This window comes from Suricata suricatta, chromosome 15 (genome assembly GCF_006229205.1).
Source record: "Suricata suricatta isolate VVHF042 chromosome 15, meerkat_22Aug2017_6uvM2_HiC, whole genome shotgun sequence".
In the NCBI taxonomy this organism is placed as follows: Eukaryota; Metazoa; Chordata; class Mammalia; order Carnivora; family Herpestidae; genus Suricata; species Suricata suricatta.
Window position 1 is genome coordinate 17,728,011 of NC_043714.1, and position 19,910 is coordinate 17,747,920.

The window sequence follows — 19,910 nt, forward strand, 5'->3', positions numbered from 1 at the left end:
TACCTGAGGCTTGGAGTCACTTTCTATGCTCATTTGGGTCATTGGCCAAACTTATTCTTTGCTGTTGTAGTACAAGATCCTTGTTTTCTCATTGGCCATTGCCCGGGGATTGCTTTTAGAAACAGCGGCCATTCTCAGGTTCTTGCCTTGTGATCTTCTCATGGTGGTAGCTCACAAGTGCTTCTTTGTGTCCACTGAAGAGCATCTCCTGAACGTTGGCCTTCTTTTAAAAGGCTCATCTGACTAGGTCAGAGCCATCCAAGATAATCTTTCTTGGGATTTACTCAGTGAACCGGTTAGTAACCAAATCACGAGACTGATATTCTTTATATTCGGTGGTCCCACCATGCAGACTCAAAGAGAAAGGATTACACAATTGTGTGCCTTGGGGACCATCTTAGAATTCCACCTACCACATATATTATAAGTGTTACTATTGCTTATCCCTAATAGCCCGTAACATGCTGCAGCTAATAAGCATGGCCCAACAGAAGTAGAATGTGAGCCACATGTGTGATTTTATATTTTCAAACAGGCACATTACAATAAAGCAGAAAGAAACCTGTAAAATTAATTTTAATAAATACTAAGCTATCCATTAAACTTGTATTCCATATTAAAATTATTATTGGGATTTTTTTCCATGCTGTCTTTAAAATTAGAAGTCAATTTTAGTTTACATTGCATCTCAGTTTGAACTAGCCACATTTCAAATGTTCAGCAGCCACATGATGAGTGGCTACCATATAGGACACCACACGTGTAATTAGTGTTAAAAAGAAAACACATGAGAAATCTCTTGAGATTGAATTACCTCAAGACAACATCAGAATTTCTTCTTCCCCTTTGATACAAATTTTCAAAAGAAAGAATGAACATTCATTATCTCTACTTGTTCTTCCTTTCTCCCCTCAGTGTGGCTTTGTGATTGCACCTATCATTCTTTTGAAACCTTTCTTGCTATATGTCACCATTTGAATACAGATTGTCAAACTGAAAGAACACTTTAACCATCCTCATCTTACAAAATTGCTCTGGCAGTTTTAATACCATTCATTATTCTGTCTGTCTTCAGACTCTCTGATCTTCCGCTTGCTGGGACCAGGCCCTCGTCTGATCCTCTCAGATGCCCTTTGCACCATTTCCTACAGGTTTCATTCCACGACTCCTCTGGCTTCTCAGCCACTTTAAATGCTGTTCTCACGGGTCATCCTGTATTCTTTCACATGCTCTCTGTTTCCATTATCATCCTCCCTCATAGTTAACACGATTATCCCTACACAGCTAACTCAATTGAATATATTTCCCAGCCAGACTTTTTACACTTTATGTAAAATATTTGAAGCATATCTCCATTTGGATATCCCATTGGCCATGCAAAACTCAATGTATCTAAGTAGGTCATACATCTTTCTTCTGCATGCTTTTTCTTAGGTGACAGCACCATCGCTTACCAGTTCACACAGACTGGAATCCTTATAGATTGCTTTCTCCTCCTAACTATTCAAAATTAATTAATTACTAAATCTTGTTCATTTTCCCTCTGTCTTGGGTTTGATTCTCTTCTCCACTTTTAGTTAATACTCTCAACATCACTAACCATATCATTGGTTTATCCATTTAACATGCTCTGTCTTGTTTCATTTCATTTCTGCCCTGTGACAGAGAAACACAGATGCGGTCCTGCCCTTACTGCATTCGTGGCTGGCTGGGTTGCTGTGATCTATGTTAGGAGAGTCTCATGGCCAGAGTCTCTGTGGCTTAATACAATACAGGTATTTTCTCACTCAAAAAGTAGTTCAGAATGGTGTGGAGAGACTCCTCCCATCCTGTTATTCTGCCATCTTCAGCACATGGCCTCCAAGGGTCCTGCAAAAGGGAGAAGTAGATCTAAAGCTTAGAGGTAACAGTGTAGTGCATTACATCTGACCGCAATGCACAACTGTGAGGCTGGGAAATGCAGTCTAGCTTGTGGGCACAGGAGAAATATGGAAATGGCTGGAGGAATGAATAACTAGTCTTTCTCACACTCTTGCTTCTCAGTTCCTTTAGTTCCTTGCTGTGACCAGTGTGATGAATCTAAAGTGAAATTCTGACACCCAGTTCTTACAGATATTCAGTGTGTCCTTAAAACCTCGTAGAAGGTGCCACATGATCTGAGTTGGTCTCCAGTATCATCTTTCAAGACTTCACATCTAGCCATTTATGCACCAGCAACACTGGAGTTTTTCACACTTACTGAAGTTCTTCCATTTCACATTTTTGCTTATGTTGTTCCTGTACCCTGAAATGTCACCCTCACTTCTCTCTATAGATTCCATTTCAACCAAGCGAAATCCTATTTCTCCCTCTGGGCTCAGCTTAAATATCATTTCTTCCACAACGGTTTACTTTGCTGTCCTTCCCGGACTGGATTTGGTGCCCCTTTTTTGTGCTTCTCTACTTTTCTCTGAACACATTTATTTGCTATTTTATGCTTTTTACTAATCTCCTTCCTGGTCAGGGCCACTCTGCCCCGAGACTCCTCAGCATGTAGCACATAACTCTGCCATGATTTGCTGAGTGAGTGCTACCTGTGATCCCACTGCTTCCTGATCTCTCTTCTCTGAGATGCCTCCCTCACTCTTTCTTCACTACAGATCTGCCTCCTGCCTCTCTAAGTATGGGCCTTTGATATCAGATTATATGAGTTTTGGTATTTATAAATTTGATTTGTTCGCTCAGATTTTCGGCTTTGTGGCTTATCTACTGATGGTGTTATGCTTAAAAATAAATAGGTAAGTAAACAGGTAAATAACAAACTAAAAGTAACAGAGTGGTAGTTCCCTATTATATGATATTGGTCAGTGGAACCTTTTCCTTAGCAAAGTTCAATTCCCAGGGTAGCAGGGCTTCCAGCATTTTCTGAGCTTTAGGCTTTTGCTGCTTTTAGCATTTTTCTCTGAAGTGAGACAGCAATAGGATGAGTATCTTTAGTCCGTCCAGACATCAGTCTATAGGTTGCAGTTCATGAGAAACACTGGCTGGAACTTTGCCAAGGAAACGAGCCCAGCTGCTGAGAGGACAGAAGACAGATATTTATGTTCCATGACTGATAATAGCAGTCTGGACTCAGCCAAGAAAAAAATCACAAATGACTTTTTTAGTTCGTCAATCATGAACACACGCGGAAGTCTTGCCTGACCAGCAGCCTGAGGAGTTAGAGACTGGGAGTGAGAAGGAAGCAGATGATGCAGCAGGTGTTTATCTGTTCATTGCCACGTGGATTCATCTAGTCTTCATACACTTCTCTGGGGGTACAGGATGGCTCACATGTGCACCCAGACCTCATGTTCCTGCTTACTAAGAGAGAGAGGTGTGAAAATGGGGTTTCAAAGCCTTGTAAAAGGTGCCTGAGGGGAGCTTATGGGAGTGTCGAAGAGTCTCCAACAAGGCGAATTAGGGCCAACCTGATGGAAACCGTATCTGAATGGCGTCTAGAAGATGAAATGGTAAAGCTAAGGTAAAAAGAGGATGAAGATAAATCATGGGGAGGGAGGCATGTGCATAAGAGGAAAATTTTTGTACTGTTGATGCACAAAGGATGAAGTAAGTAAAAAAGGCAATGAAGAAGGAAGTCCAGGTGGCAGGGGAGTCGGGGTGGAGGCATCTATGCCACAGGGATCTTGTAAGCAGCCATCATCCCATTTTTTGAATAATCATTCTGGCACAGTAGTCATAGTCCACACCTCAAGGCAAAGATGACATGAAAAGAGCCCAAAAAAGCCATGGGAGAGAAAAGAGAGAACGGACTTCAGAAAATATAGATTATTATATGACTAAGAGCTTTTGGTTCATATGAAGGAAGAGTGCACATAAAAAGAAAGTGTTTGTTTTGTTTTATTATTATTTTTTAGTTTTGTTTATAATCAGGGCACCTGGGTGCTGTCCCTAGCTCAGATAAGGTTTGAGTGAAGGAGGAGTATTGTTTCACACTGCAGCGTCAGATACTGATGGCAAATCCACGTGCTGTGGATAGCTCTCCTCTGGTCCCAGCAGCCAAGTATATGCATATAAAAGTTGCCTATTTGGAGAAATTTGATTAGGGATATAGATGAGGGGATCTTCAGTACATAGGGAAAGACAACACACACACACACACACACACACACACACACACACACACCATCTCATTTGAGATACAGGTAGACAGGTGATCTAGCTGAGGAAAATGGAAAGGGTGGGATGAAAACCAAGATAGAATGTTTTCATAAAATCAAAGGTGAGGTGTCTGAACTGGCAGACAAGTTTATAAGAAAAAGATGGAAATGTATTCCAAATTGTGTGCAGCTGTCTTCAAGCTCTACTTCCATTGCTCACTGCTGTGAGACTCATAAAAGTGAAAAGTTGGAAATTAAATATCTTTTCTTAGAGAAATGGATAAAGAAATCATGGTACATTCACACAATGGTACACTGGATAGCCCTTAAAAATGATGTCAAAAATAATAATATAAAAGTTTAGTTAGATATGCTTTAAATAAAAAGAGGAAACAAAAGTGTATATATTTTGCTTTTATTTTATCATATATATGCATATGTAGATATACATTATTTATATATATATACCTGTACATGTATACAAAGTTATTTGAAAGAATTCATAACCAGCTGTTTTCATTAGTTGTGAATGGAGGCTTGTTTTCCTTTTTCCCTTTATTATGTCTTCTGGGTTTTTTTTCTGTGATTAACAGGTACCAGCTTAATAAAATGAAATAAAACAGGGTATCTTTTTGTAGTAGAAAAGGTTTCATTTAATTACATGGTCAGGATGCATATAGAAAAGTTTCAAGAGAATAGTGGAAGCAAAGGCTAGTATATAGGAGATGGATGTTGTAAGGAAGAGAGAGACAAGGAGTATAGACACTTTGAAAAGTTTTGATGAGAACAGAAAAGATGTAAAAGGGAACATTATAGTGGAGGAAGGTCAAGGATGTTAGGATTTGGGGTCATTTTGGTTTGGTTTCCTTTAGTTTTACACACATGTGCACATGTGTGTATGAGAGAGAGAAAGATAGAGATAGAGACAGGGAGGAGAGGAGATAACAGAATATGTGTGTGTAAGAACATATGTAATGGGTTTTAGGGTGATCAGAGGAAACCAAAAGAAAGAACTTGCAGATTCAGGACAGAGAAGGAAGATGGAGCAAATACCAGAGAGGGTAGAGAGGTATAGAATCAAGAAACAGGTGTGGTAATTGGTCTTCTTAGTGGGGAGAATGTATCATCCTCTGAGATTAGAGAGAACAATGTAAATGGCTTGGGGAGGATGGGTCAGAGCATCTAGGGAGTTTAAATCTCATAGTTTCAAAATTTTCAGGATATTAAAAGTTGAAGTCCTTTATAGTGAGAAAGTCTTTTACAGTGAGGAAGTGGGTAGGGGCCTGATGAAAACCCTTAAGGTTTGGGAACATCCTTTGAAGATTCATGGAGCCACTAAACAAGGATAAAAATTGGCATGTGCTTCTAGAGCAAGACTCATCAAACTCTGACCAATGATCCAAATCTAGCCTGTGGTCTGTTTTTTGGTGGCCCATGAGCTAAGCATGTTTCTTACATTTTTAAAGGTTCTTTAAAAGAAGAAGAAATATATAGATATTACACAGATCATATGTAAGTTGAAAATCCTGAAATACTTACTATTTAGCTCTTTACAGAAAAGTTTTCCGACTCTGTTCTTTAGTAACCAAATTGAAGATAGAATCCCTCAATTTTTAGCAAGAATTCTCTTTGCTCTAAAATCAGTGAGCAACCTATCAAAAGAGTGTTTTAATTGACAGATGGTCAGGGGTAGGTCTGGGTTATCAGTAATATTCTGCTTGTTGATATGTGTGATACTTACACAGATATTTGCTTTAACACTATGCATCATACCCAATGATGTGCTGGGACACTGACTTTAAAAGTGATCCCTGTTTGTAGCATTTGCCAGTCTCCATGTTGTAAATACTCCCACCAGGGTTAATTTCAGGCTATCATGGTGACATTACTGAGTGATGAGTTAGGAAAAAATGTGCAGAATTAGTTCGCATAAGGCCGGTTCTGGATTTTTTCCAGAGGGAAACAAATTTTAGAGAAATACCTGATTCCATTTCATACCATATGAATTTTCTGATACTGTTAGGAAATGAATAACACTGACTGAGCTATGAAGATTTTTGAAAAGTTACTACTTGCATTTCTTATAACTACAACTGAATTTGAGTTCTAGGGCTAAGCTGATACCTGGGAAGATGCACATTTTGGTGAAGCAAATAGCTGCCATTTCCTTGAGAGAGCAGAACTCAAGTTTGGGAATGTGAGAACTGTGTTTTAACATACATTTCTGAAACGACTGAGACCTCTCTGGAGATTGGAATAAATGGAAATACCCATAAGTTGAAGGATACAAGTGGACTCCATCCAGATAGCTTTACACTAAAGCAGAGTCAGGAAACCACCTCTGACATGCCTGTGGGAGCCCTGGCCTGTCTCTTTATCTAGAAGAGATGCTTAGTTCTGAAGGAACTCGTTCTCCCCAGTTTCTTACAGGCAGCCCACCTTTATAAGTTGGACACCATTGCTTCCCTAAGCTAGCCCTCTTTGGCTACTCTGATAGGACAACATTTCCTTTAAGGTTTCAATTTGACTTTTAAGAAGACCGTGTGTGCCAGCCAGTACCCCCACTCAAGTCCTGGGCCTTCTTTCCTTACAACAGATTGTAGCAACCCACTCTATTTCTTGTATATTTTCTGTGCCCCACTGCTTCTTAGTTTCTATAAACTTAAAAAAATAACTTAAAGTATAATGGATTTTAAGAGGTAGAGAAATGGCTAAGCTGTACTTGATTGTCATTATAACATAAAGACAACATCTCTACACCTGTCTTTGCATGTTTGCTCTGCATTTAACGATCTATAAGCAGTACGGTTACTTGTTTCATTTTTGTTGCACCTCTGCATTGTCCGGGCAGTTCATGTGTTATAGTTGACTTAAATTCCTAATTTGTTTGTGTTAGTAGAGAAGGATGTACCACAACATGGTAGTCTCCTCTCAGGGAATAGGTGTGAATGCTCTGCTAGGAATGAGGAGGGAAATCCTGCCACTTCAGTAGAAATTGTTCTCAGTAGGACTTCATGCTTCTGAAAAGGAACATTTCTTTAACATTCTTCCAACTGCTTTTAATCAATTTAAACTTTGATTAACAATAAAATAACAAAAAGTGAAAAATACCTTAGGGCAATTTGATATGAGTAATAGAGAGTGGAAAGAATTACATATATAATAGAGATTTGTCTAGATAATTTCTTAGGCAAAGTCATCAAAATATGTAAATGTCAGGGAAATATAATAATAGATATTTGAACAAAATATGTCACACCACACACTTGGAACAGTTGGAGGCATAATTCTTTTCCCAAATGAAGTTTCCTATTTAGCTAGTTTGAGTTTTATTCTGGGACCTGTTACCACTAACTTCACAAAAAAAGAATTTCATAGAGTATTGCTATGAAGGCTGTGTCTCAAATATGCCTGTGATACTGGTTTTAACTACATGGGGAAGAGTTGTACCAATTCCTGAGATGAAGTAGGGCATCTTTTCCTATTTTGTATATGATTGGTTTATTAGGTCCACAGAGAGAAAGAGATAATATATAACAACCAACAAAGTACCCGGTGCAGATATTCCATACCTGACTGGGTGAGGAGACTTGTACTCAGACATCTCTACACCTGTTTGCTCTGCACTTAACGATCTATAATCAGTATGGTACTTGTTTTGTCTTTATTGTGCATCTGCATTGTCCGGGCAGTTCATGCTGTCATATTAGAGTTAAATTCCTAATTTGTTTTCATTAGTAGACAAGAATGGACCACAATATTCTGAAGTGTTAATAAAAAGAAAAAATAGAATGGGAAATGTGCTAGTTTTACAAATAGAGCTTTTGTTTTTGTTTCTAACATTGGGTTGTTAAAACTGCCTCTAAAACTTTTTTGTAAATCTCTTTTGAATCCCAGGTATTGCAATTTCAGATGAACTCGATAAGGTAAGTTGAAAACAAAATGCAGAATTTACATGTTAATCTACTATCTAAATAAAAGACTTTCTGAAACATAAAGTGTTCAAATATAATTTATTTGGTGCTAGCATTTTTTAAACTTTCAGTGACATGCTTTGACTCTTTTATGAAAATTATTGCATGACACACACACATATATATATGTATATATATACATATCACCTCTTCTTTGAAGTCAAGAGTTTTAGAAAATTTTTAGAGAAAACTGAATCACTGTAATTACTAAATCACTATGCTTAAAAAAATAAAACTAATTATATTATGTAAATATTTTTTCTATATATGATGAAGATTTTTTTGTATTTTTTTCAAAATTATTTTTTATTTGAGTATACTTGATATACAATGTTACATTAGTTTCATGTGTACAGCATACTGATTTGATGAGTTTATTCTTTTTTTTTTTAATAGTTTAGTGTTAAATTGATTTCCATATAACACCCAGTGCTCTTCCCCACAAGTGCCCTCCTCCATTACCACCACCCCCTCCCCCCCACCCGCTCCCCCTTCAGCCCTCGGTTCGGTTCATTTTCAGTATTCAGCAGTCTCTCATGAGTTGCGTCCCTCTCCCAAACTCTCTTTCCCCCTTCCCCTCCCTATGGTCCTCTGTCAGATTTCTCCTGTTAGACCTATGAGTGCAAACATATGATATCTGTCCTTCTCCACCTCACTTATTTCACTTAGCATGACGTCCTCGAGGTCCATCCACTTTGCTACAAATGGCCATATTTCATTTTTCTCATTGCCATGTAGTATTCCACTGTGTATATATATATATACACACATATATATGTATGTATATGTATATATATACACATATATATGTATGTGTGTGTATATATATATATATATATGTATATATATACATATACCACATCTTCTTGATCCATTCATCAGATGATGGACATTTAGGCTCTTTTCATGATTTGGCTATTGTAGAAAGTGCCGCTATGAACATTGGGGTACGTGTGCTCCTATGCATCAGCATGAAGATGATGATTTAGAAGACATTTGTACTTTCTATAGCTACTGTTTATACCTTAATTAGTAAGTTTTTGTTTTGTTTTGTTTTAAAATTCTAAGATGCCAAAGAATATGGTATCCCAACTGGGGTGATAGCTGTGAAGCTGAGAGAAGTGATATAATTAGGAATGTCTTTTAACAGTAGTGTCAGTGGAATTTGTAAATGTGTCAGATGTGAGGAGTTATAGAAGAAATCAATCAATGATGAATCCTAGGATTGGAAGATGAGCAACTAGGTCAACTGTAATAGTATTTGCCAAAATTTGAGAGGCTGGGGATGTAGCAAATTAAGCAGATTGCAGTAGCATTAGGAGTTCTCTTTGTTTATTTTGAGTTGTGTGTTAGACATATTTAAATGAGCTGTTACCCATTAGACATTTAGAAGTCATCAGAATAAAAGTTCTCATTATTTTGGACTCAGGACCCTTTGCACTCTTACAAATGGCTGAGAAGGATCCCAGGAAGCTTTGGTTTGTGTAGCTGATACCTATCAATACTTACCATGTAAGAAATTAAAACTACTAAAAAGGGTACGTGTTTTACATTTAAAAAAAATAGCAGTGTTGAAACCATTACATTAACAATAATTTTTTAATTAAAAATACTGTATTTTCCAAAGCAAGATATTTGTGAGAACATAATATTTTTTACTTTTTTGAAAATCTCTTTAACGTTTGGCTTAATTAGAGACTTCATATGTTTCTGCACTTTATGTATTATGATATATTATTTAGGCTATTTCGGCTGAAAAAAATCTACAGATACAGAAAAGGAGAAAGCATCTAGAACTAGCCATTAATATTTGTGAATGTTGGTCCGGATATCTTTCTAAGCAGAATACATATTACAGTTGATTTAATGGTTATAGATAGAAACTGATAGAAAATATTATACAAAAATGGGGTTCTATAAATCATTACATTTAAAAATAATTACAATATAATAATTATAATATTTTTAGAAAAGCAATGAAGTTAGTATTCTTCTATTCCAAATAGATTTAGACCTTTTGAATTTTGTATAAATATATATATATTTCTTTGATTAAATATTAAATAAAATTTATTAATATACTTTTAAGTAAGTTAATAGACCATTATAATATTTAAAAATTTATTTGTATTGAGGCACCTGGGTGACTCTGATTTTGACTCAGGTCATGATTGCATGAGATCAAGCCCTACATTTGGCTCTGTGCTGAGAGTGGGAAGTTTGTTTGGGATTCTCCCTCTCTCTCTGCCTCTCCACTGCTCATGCCCTCTTCTCTCACGCTCTCAAAATAAATAACTAAACTTTAAAAATTAATTTATGTCTATATGAACTCTGTGCAAAACTAGATCTTGACTAACAATATAAAGTAGAAAAAAATGGCAGATGTGATCTTGCTTTGTCCTGCTTTTCTAGTCTTCTTCTGTGTGTCCATCATTGTCTTTGTCCCATGATTGTCTCCCTCTTACACCGTGACTTTCCTTACAACTTTCAGAAATGACATAATCCCTGCTCCTGCATTCATATTCTATATTCCTTCACTTTACGTACAAAGACATCATCATCTCTGTTTCTAGGTTCATTTCTTCCTTCCAATATATTCTCCAAAGCCCTGGCTGCTTGAGTCATAAATTGGCTTTGTGTGGTTTTGCCTGGCCCTTGTCCTTCCTTTCTTCTGGGTTCTGACCAGCAGTGGGGCTGGTGTCTACACCTTTTCGGTGAGCTAAAGAATGTACTAATTATTCTTTGAACTGAAAATAGATTCCACCCTCACCCTCAGTGGATGCCATGACACTTGGTTAGTATCATCCTAAGGATACCTCTTCACCCCAAAACCCTTTTCTTCCAAGTACTACCTGAGAGGAGTTTCTATTTAACTAAATTTTATAGACTTTCAGTTTTTATTTACTTACCTGATATTCCTATTTTTGAAGACCTCATGGAAATTGCTGAAATTTATTGCACATTTATTAGTTTTAATTTTTATTGGGAAGATGTCAACAATTGTCATAAGTAAGCTTTTATTTAAAAATATCTCTGTCAGTGCAAAGAAATTGTTCCCACTCTCATACCCAGTTTCTTTTTTTTTTTTCTTTTTCTAAGAGTACCAGATAGTCAAAGGCAAACACAGGCTGCTGGATCCTTTGTCTGCCTGGGAGGCAGCCTTGGCTCAGAGGAGAGTTGGCCTGTGGCGCTCTCCGCTGACCATGAAGCTCACAGTCCTGTATTTTTTCTCAGGAAGAAAATGTGCATCTCAGGCAGCAGGTATTAAAAAAACCAAACAGAATTATTTACAATTTGTGTTGATCTGACCCCTGTGTCTTTAATGTAATAATAAATATCAATTCAGCGTTTTCCTTTTAACCTTCCATTAATAACGTTGGGGGCTCGCTGAAGATCTATTTTTCCTAACCTTTATAAAGTACCATTCAGATACTATCATATTCCAATTATATGCAGTCATAATTACATTGAAATGATATTGTTTTTTCAGTTCCTAAAGTTAGTTTTAAGTGACTAATTTTTCTTAAAATGGAAACAATAAAATAAAACAGGCTAATGTTTTCTTTAAGGCTTTTATTTTTAGTTATGGGGATTCTAACAATTTTTTACTCATCAGTTTTGTCCTTGCCTTACTCACTGTATTGGTTTTCTATCACTGCTGTAACAAATTAAAATAATGCACATTTATTATCTAATGAATCTATAGTTTAGAAGTCCAACATGAGTCTCCCTAGGCTAAAACCAAGGTGTTGTAGAGTTGCATCCCTTCCTGAGTTTCTGAAAGAAATCTGTGTTCTTATATCTTCCAGCCTGCACAGGCTGTTCTATTTCTTGTTGCGTAGCCCTCTTTTGCCTCTTCAAGACCAGCGCAACATCTGTCTCCTCTCTCTTTGACTGTAGCCAGAAAAAGCTTCCTGCTTCATGTGATTAGGTTGGGGCCACCTAGCTAATCTGGATAGTTGAATCTTAACATTTTTAACTTTAATCATGATAAGTCCCTTTTGCCATTTAATGTAATATATTCAAAGGTTTGGGGATTAGGATATGGACATTCTGAGGAAGCTATCATTTTGCCTCACAGCTACTATTCAAGTTCAGATGATATTGCCATGCAAATCTAAATTTAATTCTTCAGTTTGCTACCATTCCAATTCATCCTTCAAAATGCCATACAGTACACGTGGCTGGTGCCTACTCTGGGGCAGTGTGACCTATCCTTCAAGTACTATGAGGGTTGGGTGCTTATTGGCTCACTCTTCTGAGAATTGCTTCAATCTATTAGGAGCCATCCTGCCCAGAGGTGCCTGGGTTCTCAGCCAGTGACTGACTGAAATAAGACCCTGACTTGTCATTTACCTTCTAGAGCTCCTTATGAGATCAGGTTGTGAGTAGACTTTACCCAAATCCATGTATTTGCCTAGCTCCTTCCCTGACTTCTGCTTCCTTCATTCTCAAGGTTTGCTTGAGAGAACATATGAACATATCACTTTTTAAGCCTTTGGTTTTAGAGAAACTTACTTAGGGAATCCTGCTAAAAATTATCCGTGACTTCCTGCTATTTACCAAATTAAGTCCATATTTCTAACACCAGAATTAACAGTCTCCATTTTGTCACTCAAATATATGTTTTAGGCTTTGTTTCCCTCTTTTTCTCCATTCAGAGTCTGTGTTGTGCTCAACACAGAATACTATGAGGCAGCTAGACTATAGTACTTCCAAGTCATATCTTATTTATTTTCACATTTTTGCTTATCATCATTCCCTCCCTTCTCTCCAACTTTCCCATTTTCCAAGCTCTAGCCTTCCCTGATTACTCTTGCAGAAAGTGATCTCATCTCCTCTGAGTTCTTAGAGGATATAGCAACTGCATCACAAATGTTACTTCTTGTCTCATATTATGGAAATTTTTGTTCACTGCTTGATGAAATAGCCTGATATTTTGGAAAAATCCACAGAGTAAACCTTGGATTGAACCTTTCCTCCTGCCATTTACTAATTATGTGAGCTTCAGAAAGTTATTTATAGACGTTGAGCTTTAGTTTCCGTCCCTGTGAAATGTGATGGTTTTAGTAGCTATTGAAAATAACATTAATTACTCTCCCACTCAAAAATAATTTTAGGTAGATTGCTAAAATATCTAAAATATAAAACATTTAAAAAGAATATTTGGAGAAATCATTTCAGAGGGAACAGAGTATAGGAAAAATATGAATCCCCTGTACAGAATGCAGTCTTGAAGCTCGATATCCTCATTATAGTTGATCCACAACTGAGCTTTTTGTCATTTGGTATCCTCACCACCATAGGATGATCATAGCAAAACAGTTGTTCACAGGAAACTAACCAGTCCTACTACTGAATCTCAAGAAAAACATCCCCATTTATTGTCATGAAGTACATGCATTTAATTTATCAATAACATCCTCAAAACATTTTTATACTAATATGCACCAAAGGATATAATCAACAGAGTGCAAAAATAACTTCCCGATTATGAGAAATAATTGTAAATCATATGTATATGAGAAAGAGGTTAATATTCAGAATATATAAAAACTCCTGCAACTCAACAACAAAACAAATAATCTGATTTTAAAATGGACAAAGAACCTGAATAGACATTTCTCCAGAGATGATTTACAAGTGACCAGCAAGCATATGAAAAGATCCCCATATCACTAATCATTAGAGAGATGTAAATCAAAGCCATGAGATGCCATCTCAAACCCTCAGGATGGCTACTATCAGAAAACCCCCAGAAAATAAGTGTTGGTGAGGATCTATTGAAACTGGAACTTTTGCATACTGTTGGTGGGAATGTAAAAAGATGCAGTTACTGTGGAAAACAGCATGGCAATTCTTAAAATATTAAAGATAAAATTACCAGATGATCCAGCAATCCTTCTTTTAGGTATATATCCAAAAGAATTGAAAGCAGGACCTCAAAGAGATATTTAGACACCCATATTCATCATATCATTATTCATTCACAATAGCCAAAAGATGAAAGGAACCATGTGCCTTTTGATGGATGAATAGGTGAACAAAACACACACACACACACACACACACACACACACACACACACACTCACATACCTAGTGGACTATTATTCAGACCTAAAAAGAAAGGAAATCTTGTCACATGCCACAACATAGATGAACCTTGCGGAGACTATGCTAAGAGAAAAAAAGTCACAGAAAGACGTAATACTGTGTGATTCCACTTATATGAGGTATCTAAAATAGCCAAATTGATAGAGGCAGAAAGTACAATGATAGTTGCCAGGGGCTGGGGGGAGTGGAACATGGGAGTTCACTGGGTTTAAGGTTCCAGTTTCACAAGATGAAAGAGGTCTATTCAACATTGGTTTGCACAGCATTGTGAATATACTTTACTGAATTGTATACTTTAAAATGGTGTAAGATGGTAAATTTTTGTTACATTTGTTTTGCCACAATTTAAAAAATACATTCTTACAGTAAATAAGATCACTAGTTTCGTAGGAATTCTTTGAATAATGTCTGCTGACCTAGACAAATGTAATAATGCAAAAGCAAAGTTTAGTTGGGACAATTCCACAGGACGTCCCAATAGTGGGATATAGGACAGGGCTTTCTGGTGTTCTGGCTTAAGTAAAAGATACATTTTATTTAAGGTTACAGAGAGTTTGCGTATCTTTCAGACACCTCCTCGGTATATTCTCTGTAACTTTCATTACCTACTGAACGATAGCTTGAGTTTCTAGTCCTTGAATCTTTAAATAGATTTATTAATAAGAGATATAATTATGAACAATTAGCGCATACTGTATTCTAGATCTTGGGCTGAGCATTTCTTCCAAATTACACCATTTTATCCTAATGAAAAGTCTCTAACATTTTTTGAGAACTTACGGCATACCAGGCAGTGTTCCAGATTATTTACCTGTAGTTTCATATTTAATATTTACTAATATCCTATGAAATTAGGGACTATTATTCCCCATTTGACAAATGACAAAATTGGAATACAGGGAGGTTAATAAACTTATACAGGTTATATTAATTAAAAATAGAAGTGGGACACAAACTCAGACACATTAATCTCAGAGCCCATGCTCTTAACAATGACATCATATTTATGATATAATTACTATTATTTACCAGTCTAATAAATGAAAAAATAGGAACTCCTAGAGTTTCAAAGTCCCCCGTTGGTCCCACAGTAAATGGAAGAACTGGAACTCAAACCTAGCCTGTTTACACTCCGGAGTCTATACTCTTCGTCTCTGCAGTGGGTCCTGCCGGCACAGTTCCTGTTACAGGTGCCTGGCACAGAATAATCACTCCGTTAGTCATTGTGATCTTTATTAGAAGCTCTTTGTTCACAGTACCGGCCAGGCCTGCACTGAGTCTTTGGGAAGTAATTGTTTAATAGCCAGAACTAATCTCTAATCCAGGTTCATTTTTTTTGTAGCCTTTTACCGTATTTCCTACTATCAAGACCTTTTCTTTGAGTTCTTTTATTATATTAAGAGCTCTAGTTCTAAGATGGTAGAAATACAGGAGAGGTAGACAGGTAGTGTTTCTGCTTACAAATAATGTTTCACTATGGTAGTTAAATATATATGAGACCACGCAAAAGACTAACTACATGGTATTTAAGTCCACTTTCTTACAGATCTTCACGAGAACCCTATGAAAAAGCTCTTCTGTCCATTTTACACGTAGGACAATTAAAGCCCACAGAGTTTGTAACTTGTACAAATTTACAGATATAGATAATATACTGTAGAACTCAGATCTGAGTACAAATTTAGCTTTAAAACCCATTTTCTTAAATACTATGTTATGTTGCTTCACTAAGAGGCTAGGAATCTCAGAGAGAGACTTTTTATTATTTCAGCCTGGCTCTATGACTATGCGTAACACTGAAATCTGATACAGACATAATAATATGCCAGGGGCCTCCCAGCCACTCAGTAATCGCCCCTACTAAGTGCACCAGTGGAAGGACTGAAAGCTTAACCCCTGTAAAGATGAGATGCTTTTTCACTAGATAGATTTTTGCTATTAACTTCTCATTTTTATTCATTTCCTCCAGACAGATCTGGATTGCATTCTTTGTGTAATGCATGTCTGTGTGATTATTTGGAGAATCTTCTTGGGCTTTAGGGCATACTATTGTTATGATCCTTGTGTGTTGCTTCTGAGTTCCAGAGTTTCTTACCCATCCACGTCTGACCCACATGTGTAGCGTACATGTTTGGCAGTAGAGGGTTGTGTTGGTTATAGGTTTGATTTATAACAAGCAATAGTCCTAATATTAAAGGAGATTGCCAGTGTGATTATTATTCATGTTTTTTCTTAAAAACCTACCTCTCAAAAATGAAATGTGGAAGATGACAAAGAAAAATATTTGCAGTTTACATTACAGGCACAGCTTACTAACCCTAATTATAGGGCACTTCTAAAAATGGAGAACAAAAGGTCCAAATTTCACTAAAAATGAGCCATATGAATAGATTCTTCTCTTAATGATATGAAAAGATGCTGGCCTTCATTTAAAATAAGAGAAATGCAGATTAAGCACCACTGCTTACCTATCAAGTTTACAGAAATCCTCAAGTTTATAAAAATATTCTGTTGGCAAGGCTGTGAGGAAACAGGTGGGGCTGTACCGGTGGGAACGTGCAAACGCTGTGAAGGGAAATTTTTCAATATTTGAAAAACTTATGTGCAATATTTTTTGATCAAATGATCCTAGCTCTATGAATCTATTCCAAAGACACACTGGCAAAAATATGAAAAGATTTATGCATTGTGACTATACCTTGATGTGCTATTTTATAGCAAAAATGTAAAACAATTAAATGTCCATTAAAAGAAAAATACTGCAGACATTGTAGTAGATCCACACAATAGAATATTATGTAAAAATGAAAGAATGTCTCCATAGAGACTTCAGAGTAATTCCCAGGATATATTGTTAAATGCAAAAGGCAAGGAGAGCAAATGTGTTTATAGTGTGCTACCATTTATCCTCATAAGTGTAATGAAAGTATAGGTACATATGTGATTATACTAAAGCCAAAACAACAAGAGCAAAATCTGTCATACTGTGAAACACACACACATACACACTCACACACAAACACAGAATTGTTAAAAGTTACCCTTAGGAGAGGGGAAGATATAGAAAGTTAGTAGTAAGGAAAGGTAGAGCGAGCAGAGGATAGGGATAGGGGGCTCATTTGTTAGAACTTTGAATATGTGCATTTGGAACCACTTAAATAGAATTATATAATTTCAAAACAGTAAAATCTTAAAACAGTAATTTCTAATAATCATAAGTAAAAAGAAACAGATTAACACAACTGTATCTCACGTTGATGTCATAAACACATTGAGGTGAATTTATTCCAAGTCATTATTAGCACAGTGATTTGATTGTTCTTTATTGGGGTATACTCTAAGGACAGAGAGAATAGCAATACACTTTAAACCGTTTTTGGTAATCGTCTCACTGATGGATAGTGTTGGCATTATTATAAAGAGATTATTGTCTCTGCTTTGTGTGATATAGCAAAGAAGTAATTATGTTGATATCCTTGAGAACCAGGATTTTTGGCATAAGGGAAAGGAAATACAGATGTAGGACTGATACATTTAAGTAAAAATCTTACAATCCTGTTTTGAAGAGGAAGTATCATTAAGAACTCATATTTTTTTATTTAAAAAAGAAAATACACTCTGTACTGACAGTGAGCACAACTAGAGCCTAGATATTTTCTTCTAAATATCATTCTCTATTAAAAGGAACCAAGGCTCTTTAAAGAAATGGATGAATCTAGGGCTGCAGCAGAGAAAATGCTTATTGAATCTGAGTCTGGAATATCTTTAGTGTCAGGAAGTAAGATGAAAAGAATGATGGAATATTTCAAAAGGACACAGAAACCTACTTATGGGAGCTCCTTGTAGGAACATTAAAGCCTAAAAATAATGATAGTAATATGTTATAGTTCATTGTATGATATAATAATCCATAGTCCATACTGATATACCTACTTGCATGCATACATACACAAATGGAGGTGAAGGAGAAGCTCTTTGTCACAGTAGGGTACCAACAAATAAATTTAGAAGTAATGGTAAAATTATAAAATCATAAATTGGCAACCATCATAGTACTTGATGGAGGGAAGGGCCTGCAAATTATGTTAAAATTAGTATGTGAAATTTTGATGAATTAGAGGTTATCTACATAGTTTCAGAGTTATTCCCCAGAAGATATTTTATAATTAACAAGAGAGAGGTAGCAAGTTTACAATGGGGAATCATGAAAGATATACCCTAACCAAGTGGCTATATGGTTAACATCACTAGCATTGAGACAAATCAGGATAATGTGCCTTTTTAATAAGAAAGGAATATATCACTTCTGTGTTATTCTTGCCTAAAATGCATGACTTGACTATAATCATAGGAAATATTGGAAAAACATAAATTGAGGGAACCTCCTAAAAAAATAATTGGCTCATATTTTTAAGAAACATGAAGGTCTTAAATGTCAAACACTGAAAAGTATTCTACATTAAAGGAGATTAGAAAACAACAAGAAGAGCATGACAATATTGAATGCCATATGTGATTCTTTATTGCCATGAGCACCTTGATTCCAATAATTGAGAAAATTTAAACAAACTTGGTTATTAATATTGTATTAATGTTAATTACTGGCTTTGATAATTATATTTTGTCTGCATAAGAAAATATTCTTCACTCTAGAAAATATACCCCAAAGTGTTTAGGGATAAAGAGTATCATATCTGCAACTTACCTTCAAGTGGTTCTGGGGAAATTTTATATATAAATATGAAAAAAAGAAAGAAAATGATAAATCGAAATATCAGCCAACCATGTTGACATCATTACATTAACAACATTGGGCAATCTGGATGAAAAGTATACAGAAATTCTTTTTTTTCCCTTCAACTTTATTAAGCCTGAATTGTGTCAAAATAAAAATTTTAAAATACACATATTTTTTAGATCTGTCCTCTATTACTGGCTGAAAAATAATAAGTATACCCACAATCCAGAATCTACTCTTAAAATATATCTCCCACTAAAATGATTCGGAATCCCTTGGAATAATGGCTGATTCTGGGTTGGAAGCAAAATGAGTCTAAAATATCTTGTCATACCAGAAAGCAAGAACATGGGAATGACTACTTGGCTGTGTCAAAATTGATCAGGAACTAACTTTAAATAGTCACCCACTGGAAAGAATTGAGAACATTTGAAGAATAAGAATAATAACTGCAATGCAGTAATTTATATCTAACATTTAAAAATTTTTATGTTCATCCAAAAATTAATCATCTTGAGTGTGTTAGGAGGCCAAAGTTATTATTTTCAAAAACCTGTAAAAGGGAAAGAATCAAACATTTAATTTGCCTTTTCTATATAAATTGTACTTCAGGATAACCAAATACTTGAGGAAGTTTCCCTTTACAGAAGTTTTCTAGCAAATAAAAGAATTCCAGCAAATAGCTTATAAAATTAGACAGTCACCATTTGGCAATCTTCAGTGAATTGATGGATCTAAGCAATAATAATAATCAGTGCTGCCAACATCACTAAGGATGAGTCAACAGGGCATTATGTGCCTCCAGATGGAACTACAGTCATCCCCTCTTATCCATGGGGGATGCAATCCAAAATCCCAGTGGGTACCAGAAACCCTGGATAGTAGCAACCTATACATACATACCTATGATAAAGTTTAATTTATAAATTATGCACAGTAAGAG

General features: G+C 36.0%; 1 protein-coding gene across 1 annotated transcript in view; it reads left to right on the forward strand.

Annotated features, from left to right (window-relative positions):
• The window catches only part of C15H8orf34 (chromosome 15 C8orf34 homolog), a 387,313-nt gene that overhangs the window by 99,534 nt on the left and 267,869 nt on the right, over window positions 1–19,910 (forward strand). Inside the window, 1 exon segment of the mRNA XM_029923568.1 lies at window positions 8,037–8,065. Coding sequence (XP_029779428.1) covers window positions 8,037–8,065 — 29 coding nt within the window.